At 40.3% G+C, this 8422-nt stretch overlaps 1 protein-coding gene across 1 annotated transcript in view; it reads right to left on the bottom strand.

Moving 5' to 3' along the window:
* Positions 1 to 8422, bottom strand: part of LOC106588242 (putative ATP-dependent RNA helicase ddx6) — a 77248-nt gene that overhangs the window by 9130 nt on the left and 59696 nt on the right. Inside the window, exons 11-13 of the mRNA XM_014177060.3 lie at positions 2893 to 2956; positions 450 to 551; positions 81 to 308 (exon numbers count right to left, since the gene is read on the bottom strand). Of these exons, the coding sequence (XP_014032535.1) occupies positions 94 to 308; positions 450 to 551; positions 2893 to 2956 (381 nt within the window). The 3' untranslated portion in view covers positions 81 to 93. The remainder of the gene's footprint in view (positions 1 to 80; positions 309 to 449; positions 552 to 2892; positions 2957 to 8422) is intronic.

The raw sequence follows: 8422 nt of genomic DNA, 5'->3' as shown, positions 1-8422 counted from the left end.
GTACTGGGTCCATCTTGTCTTCTGAGGAATTTTACATATTGCTAGAAAGGCTCAGTAGCATGTCAGAGTGAATGACTCACCAGTTGAGGGGTTCTAGGGCTCCTCCTGTTGGCAGCCTGTCTCCTTCAGCTCCTCCTCCACCTCGCAGTCTAGGTTGGCGGTGTGGAACTCGGCCACGTACAGGTTCTTGTCGATACTGCCAGGGATGGGCTTGATGTCGGTGACCAGCTGGTCCTCGATGGACTTCAGGTTGAAGCGGTCCTCAGAGGTGATCAGGTTGATGGCCAGGCCCAGGTGACCAAACCTCCCTGAGAGAGACAATACCACAGAGGGATGGAATGTACATGTTGCCAGGATGTAAAACAGAGCATTCAGATATTAAAAGTTGATAAAAAGCATTGACATAATACCACAAGAAGCACATAAACAACACAAGAAAGTTTCCATACCTGATCTTCCGATGCGATGCAGGTATGTCTCGGCGTTCTTGGGGAAGTCGAAGTTGATGACAACATTGACGGCTTGGATGTCAATACCTCTGGTGAACAGATCTGTTTCAAACAGTAAACCAGAAAACAGTCAAATCAACTGTACTACATACCCAAGTAAAATCTGATATGACCAAACAAAATATACAGACAATTCATATGGACACTCAGTGCTTTACATAAAGAAATGTCATTGGTAGCACTGGTGTTCCCAACTTATAAAAGTTTAAGAGCACAACATAACATTTAGGAGCACCAGAGCATCCATTGAACCCCCCCATTGAATGAACTGTTACTATTTAAAAATGGAACACTAGTGACTTTAATAATGTTTACATCCTGCTTTACTCATTTCATATGTATATACTGTATTCTATTTTAGTCAATGCCACTCAGACATTGGTCGTCCTAATATTTATACATTTCTTCATTCCATTCTTTTACTTTTAGATGTGTGTGTATTGTTGTGAATTGTTAGATACTACTGCACTGTTGGAGCTAGGAACACAAGCATTTAGTTAGATACTACCGTACTGTCGGAGCTAGGAACACAAGCATTTAGTTAGATACTACTGCACTGTTGGAGCTAGGAACACAAGCATTTAGTTAGATACTACTGTACTGTTGGAGCTAGGAACACTAGCATTTAGTTAGATACTACTGTACTGTTGGAGCTAGGAACACAAGCATTTAGTTAGATACTACTGCACTGTTGGAGCTAGGAACACAAGCATTTAGTTAGATACTACTGTACTGTTGGAGCTAGGAACACAAGCATTTAGTTAGATATTACTGCACTGTTGGAGCTAGGAACACAAGCATTTAGTTAGATACTACCGCACTGTTGGAGCTAGGAACACTAGCATTTAGTTAGATACTACTGTACTGTTGGAGCTAGGAACACAAGCATTTAGTTAGATACTACTGCACTGTTGGAGCTAGGAACACAAGCATTTAGTTAGATACTACTGCACTGTTGGAGCTAGGAACACAAGCATTTAGTTAGATACTACTGCACTGTTGGAGCTAGGAACACAAGCATTTAGTTAGATACTACTGTACTGTTGGAGCTAGGAACACTAGCATTTAGTTAGATACTACCGCACTGTTGGAGCTAGGAACACAAGCATTTTGCAACACCCGCAATAACATCTGCTAAATATGTGTATGTGACCAATAAATTTGATTTGTTACCCAAAAATATGGTATATATTTAAATGTAGACTTTTATTCATTTTAGCATTTTACTCAAGAAAGAGTTTATACAAACACAAGTACATGGTTCCCCTTTCATATTGAAATCAAGAAGAAGAAAAATAAGGAGAAATAAACATGTTTACCGCTGTGCAATGTCACATGCATCCCTATCAATGAAGACTAGGTTTGGCCAAATTTTATTGCAGATTTTCTAAAATTGAAACTGGTTCTGGAAGTATTCTAATGATGATTATCAGGTTGCATAAACATGATTAGTGCATTCCCCTCACAATTTTGGCCTTCAAATTTGTTTTCTAAACTAAATAAAGAGAATAGGTTGCTGCTACTGGTCAGAGTCTGGGAGGCAGGCTGCCTCTGCCTGGGGAGAGAAACAGGGTTGCTTGAGCCTACTGCCTGAGGTTCAGAGAAACAGCCATGTCTAATTCTGTAGCCTACTACAAACCAGATATTTTAATGTTTATACTACTCAAAATTGAGCCGAATATGACTGTTACCAATTATCACTGGTTTTGAGAAATAGCGCTCACACACGAGATGCACATCTTGTCACTTCGCAATAGAAACTTTCTCCATTTGAAAAAGAATCCTTTTCAATATAATTATTATTTGTGCTTGAATGAATTTACCATGTTAAATTTGACTGCACAATTTTATTTGTTCCAAGTTAACAAACCCGCAAATATGTGGGCTAAGAAAAGAGGAGAGAGAGCGAGTCTTACGCTACTTTTTTTTACGCAAGTCTTACGCAACTTTTTTTTCTTCACAAATCACGGCCTCTGAGGACCGGATCAAACCAAAAACATAATTGGAGTTGAGGGGGGTTCAATCATAAAATAAGGTATCACTGTGTGGTGTAGGCCTAAAGCCATAGAAAGCCAGTAGCTGCCTGCGCTTTACGTTTATAAATAATTTCCAATCAATCAAACGCATCACGGTATATTATTGAGGGGGCACATAACCCGCAAGTTATGTGCCTGGGTACGACCATGAAACTAATGAATATGTGATTGCTTTTTCTCAGAAAAAACGGTAGAGCGAAGCCTCTAATCTTTACAAAAATTATCTGGTGGATTTTTCTTTTTAGGCGCACTGGTGCTCCCAAATTAATATTCCAGGTCGCACAGCTAAATATTTAGAAGCACATTCGACCAAAATGGTTGCACTTTAGAGCCCTGTGGACACGTACCGGTGCAGACAAGATTTCTGCAGAGTCCATTTCTGAAGTCGTGGAACACACGGTTTCTGTACTCCTGTGAGGATTAAAAGAACACTGCATGAGAGCACTGAACACACAACCTCAGAAAAGCATCTCATGGCTCCCATACACTGACTAGCACAAACTCATATAGTCTCCTCTCTGGTCAGGTTTTTTCTTATAGGACAAATAACATGAATCTGAATCATCATTAAATCTGGTATGCTTTGTAGACCCACTAAACATGTCAATAATAATAATGGGTTGGAACCGGTCTAGGGAACAGAACCAAAAACTGGAAAATATATTTTTTTCCAGGAACAGAATCAGAAGCACGAACTAAAGTAATCTATACTGTTCTGGAACAGAACTGTTATTTTAAAACCATGGGAACTGGTTAACAACATTATTTTAAGTTGCGGTAATTTTTTCCCAGTCCAACAAAAAACAAAGCACTTATGCAAAGCCCTCACTCTGTCACTCAGAAACTTATTCCAGTGTCTGCCTGACAGAAAATCTTTGCCAGTGTGTAGGCAATCCTCTGTAGGTACAATTCTGTGGGCCTAATTATGATAATTGTCATAACAACAAGGTGCACAGTGCTTCAAGCTAAGCCTTCTCCTGTATCGCCTCTCGCTCTCTCCCCACCTGCCAAATGTCAGTTGCATCTCTAATCTGTCCAATGCATGTAAATAGCTTGCCCGCTCCATAGCAAGCTGCTCTATTCGCACTGATTGGTGAAGTAATTAATGTCGAGCAACAATGCCTTCAGAAAGTATCCCCCCCCCCCCCCGACTTTTTCCAAATGTTGTTGTGTTACAGCCTGAATTTAAAATGTATTAAATTGTTATTTTTTTCATCACTGGCCTACACACAATACCCCATAATATCAAAGTGGATTTTTTTTTAATTTTTTTTTACAAATTCATTAAAAATGAAAAGCTGAAATGTCTTGAGTCAATTAGTATTCAACCCCTTTGTTATGGCAACCCTAAATAAGTTCAGGTTTAAACATCTGCTTAACACGTCACATAATAAGTTGCATGGACTCACTCTGTGTGCAATAATAATGTTTAGCATAATTTTTGAATGACTACCTCACCTCTGTATCCCACACATACAATTATCTGTAAGGTCCGCAAGAGGTTGGTGGCACCATAATTTACAGAAATACATCAAAACACATGTGATTGATACCATTCCATTTGCCCCATTCCAGCCATTATTATGAGCTGTCCTCCCCTCAGCAGCCTCCACTGGTAAGGTCCCCCAGTCGAACAGTAAATGTCAAATACAGATTCAACCAAAGAGCGAGGCACCTATTGGTAGATACATTTTTTGTTGTTGTTTAAAGCAGACATTGAATATTCCTTTGAACATGGTGAAGTTATTAATTTCCCTTTGGATTTTGTATTAATACACCCAATCACTACAACGATACAGGCATCCTTCCTAACTCCTTTGCCAGAAAGGAAGGAAACCGCTCAGGGGTTTCACCATGAGGCCAATGGTGACTTTAAAACAGTTACAGTTTAATGGCTGTGATAGGAGAAAACTGAGAATGGATCAAAGATATTGTAGTTACTCCACAATACGAATCTAATTGACAGAGTAAAAGGGAAGTCTGTACAGAATATTCCAAAACATGCATCCTGTTTGCAACAAGCACTAAAGTAATACTACAAAAAATGTGGAAATGCAATTCACTTTTTGTCCTGAATGTTTGGGGAAAATCAAATGCAAACATTACTGTGTACCACTTTCCATATTTTCAAGCATAGTGGTGGCTGCATCATGTTATAGGTATACTTGTAATCATTAAGGACTGGGGAGTTTCTCAGGATAAAAAGGAAACGGAATGGAGCTAAACACAGACAAAATCCTAAAGGAAAAGATGGCTCAGTCTGCTTTTCACCAGTCACTGGAAGATGAATTCACATTTCAGCAGGGCAATAACCTAAAACACAAGGCCAAATCTACACTGGAGTTACTTACCAAGAAGACAGTGAATGTTCCTGTGGCCGAGTTACAGTTTTGACTTAAATCTGGTTGTCTAGTAATTGTTCAACAACCAATTTTATCATCATTTTCAATACATACATTAGCAGAAATAAAAGATTAAAAAACATTTTCACTTAGTCATTATGGGGTCTTGTGTGTAGATGGTTGGGAAAATTTCAGTTTTAATCCATTTTGAATTTAGGCTGTAACAACAAAATGTGGAATATGTCGAGGGGTTTAGTTTAATTTATTTGCACCAAAGAAAACAAGTGACAAAACAGATAAAAAAAGATATATAACAAATAAAATGTGCAGGTGCAGTTGGAAGCCCAGTGGCAAATTATGAAAAACACACCACAAAAAAGCAATATACAATATGTCATGACTCTCTCTTTGGTGAGAATCAAAGGTGCTGACAGATAGCCAAACTCTCTCTCTCGGGGGAGTTGGCCTGGTTTTATGACTTTCTCTCTCTTGCACTGCAGTATGGAGAAGTTAAAAATCCCTTTGTTGTAACAGAGACAGACTTTGCCAAAACTTCACACATCAAACAATGAACATTGGGACAATATGTTTCAATATCCAAATGTTGGGAATTATGACAGATGTAATATGGAAATTAATGTCTATTTTGTGATGTCATTAAAATGATCAGAAAGACTGTATAACATGATAACTGTAACTCTGAAAGTGTACACGTCCTCATGATCAGGTTTGCATCTAAAATAAATGATTAAGTATAAGAATACTTTTGAAAAGATAGAAATGTGATTTTACCCTTCTAAATGAGATAATGGCTTTTCATATAAACCTGGGCCAAGTCGGTAACCACGCCCATGTGAGCACAGACATTGTTTCAACATGACGGAACCGGTTTTCCGACCAGAGTGCATAAAAGGACTCGCTGAAAAATTAACATAATAGACCATACAGCGTGGAACGGTGGCTACACGGTTTAAAATGGTTTAAAACTACCAGACCAGAAAATGGTAAAACCCTCTGAAACTTTCGACGAGTGAAGGTGAAGACTAGACTACACATTCACAGCCTGCAGCTGTATATGTAAAATAGTCTAGGAAACTCAACCAAAGACGAGAGGCAAAGAACAGTTTCCTCTCACCATCATGAGGTATCTATTCTAACAAACATAGGGAAATACAGATGCCTCTCACCACTGTGTGGGACCTCTGATGTATCCATTCTAACGAACACTCCAGAACAAAAGAAGCCTACAACTAAGAAGGACAACCAGAGACTTACATCGAAACACTTCCCATAGACGGATCGAATTCAACAGAGAGATGACAAAGACATCCACGCGTAAATATATACATCGCAATTATTTTAGAATGAGCGGTTGTTCATGTGCAAAGTATTCATTTCGAATCCCACCGCACCTTCTCCGCTATGCAATCTGGTTTCAGAGCTGGTCATGGGTGCACCTCAGCCACGCTCAAGGTCCTAAACGACATCGTAACCGCCATCGATAAGAAACAATACTGTGCTGCCGTATTCATTGACCTGGCCAAAGCTTTCGACTCTGTCAATCACCACATCCTCATCGGCAGACTCAATAGCCTTGGTTTCTCAAACGATTGCGTCGCCTGGTTCACCAACTACTTCTCTGATAGAGTTCAGTGTGTCAAATCCAAGGGCCTGTTGTCCGGACCTCTGGCAGTCTCTATGGGGGTGCCACAGGGTTCAATTCTCAGGCTGACTCTTTTCTCTGTATACATCAATGATGTTGCTCTCACTGCTGGTGATTCTCTGATCCACCTCTACGCAGACGACACCATTCTGTATACCTCTGGCCCTTCTTTGGACACTGTGTTAACAACCCTCCAGATGAGCTTCAATGCCATACAACTCTCCTTCCGTGGCCTTCAACTGCTCCTAAATACAAGTAAAACTAAATGCATGCTCTTCAACCGATCGCTGCCTGCAGCTGCCCGCCTGTCCAGCATCACTACTCTGGACGGTTCTGACTTAGAATATGTGGACAACTACAAATACCTAGGTGTCTGGTTAGACTGTAAACTCTCCTTCCAGACTCACATCAAACATCTCCAATCCAAAGTTAAATCTAGAATTGGCTTCCTATTTTGCAACAAAGCATCCTTCACTCATGCTGCTAAACATATCCTCGTAAAACTGACCATCCTACCGATCCTCGACTTCGGCGATGTCATTTACAAAATAGCCTCCAATACCCTACTCAACAAACTGGATATCTCTCTGGTCACCCCCAAAGCCAATTCCTCTTTTGGCCGTCTCTCCTTCCAGTTCTCTGCTGCCAATGATTGGAACGAACTACAAAAATCTCTGAAACTGGAAACACTTATCTCCCTCACTAGCTTTAAGCACCAGCTGTCAGAGCAGCTCACAGATCACTGCACCTGTACATAGTCCATCTATAATTTAGCCCAAACAACTACCTCTTCCCCTACTGTATTTATTTGTAAAAAATGTTTTTGCTCCTTTGCACCCCATTATTTATATTTCTACTTTGCACTTTCTTCTACTACAAATCTACCATTCCAGTGTTTTACTTGCTATATTGTATTTACTTTGCCACCATGGCCTTTTTTTGCCTTTACCTCCCTTATCTCACCTCATTTGCTCACATTGTATATAGACGTATTTTTTTCTACTAAAATAAATTCATATTCCCATGAGTATATCTTCCACATGTATGTACGATAAGTCCACTATCTTTGTCTCTCCTGCTCTTTATCTTTCCCCACCCCCTTTCCATTGTGTAACAAGCCGTCATATCACGTTAGTCCACCTGGGGTCAACACAAAACATGAAACATAATACATATTTACATAATACAGAATATTACTAGACGGTTCTGACTTAGAATATGTGAACAACTACAAATACCTAGGTGTCTGGTTAGACTGTAAACTCTCCTTCCAGACTCACATCAAACATCTCCAATCCAAAGTTAAATCTAAAATTGGCTTCCTATTTCGCAATAAAGAATTTCTCACTCATGCTGCCAAACATACCCTCGTAAAACTGACCATTCTACCGATCCTCGACGTCGGCGATGTCATTTACAAAATAGCCTCCAATACCCTACTCAATAAACTGGATGCAGTCTATCACAGTGCCATCCGTTTTGTCACCAAAGCTCCATATACTACCCACCACTGCGACCTGTACGCTCTCGTTGGCTGGGCCTCGCTTCATACTCGTCGCCAAACCCACTGGCTCCAGGTCATCTTCAAGACCCTGCCAGGTAAAGTTCCCCCTTATCTCAGCTCGCTGGTCACCATAGCAGCACCCACCTGTAGCACGCGCTCCAGCAGGTATATCTCTCTGGTCACCCCCAAAGCCAATTCCTCCTTCGGCCACCTCTCCTTCCAGTTCTCTGCTGCCAATGATTGGAACGAACTACAAAAATCTCTAAAACTGGAAACACTTATCTCCCTCACTAGCTTTAAGCACCAGCTGTCAGAGCAGCTCACGGATTACTGCACCTGTACATAGCCCATCTATAATTTAGCCCAAA

The sequence above is a fragment of the Salmo salar genome, chromosome 27, assembly GCF_965601325.2.
Source record: "Salmo salar chromosome 27, fSalSal1, whole genome shotgun sequence".
Taxonomy (NCBI): Eukaryota; Metazoa; Chordata; class Actinopteri; order Salmoniformes; family Salmonidae; genus Salmo; species Salmo salar.
Note: the sequence above shows the minus strand (reverse complement) of the source record. Positions and strands in the feature narration are given on the sequence as shown.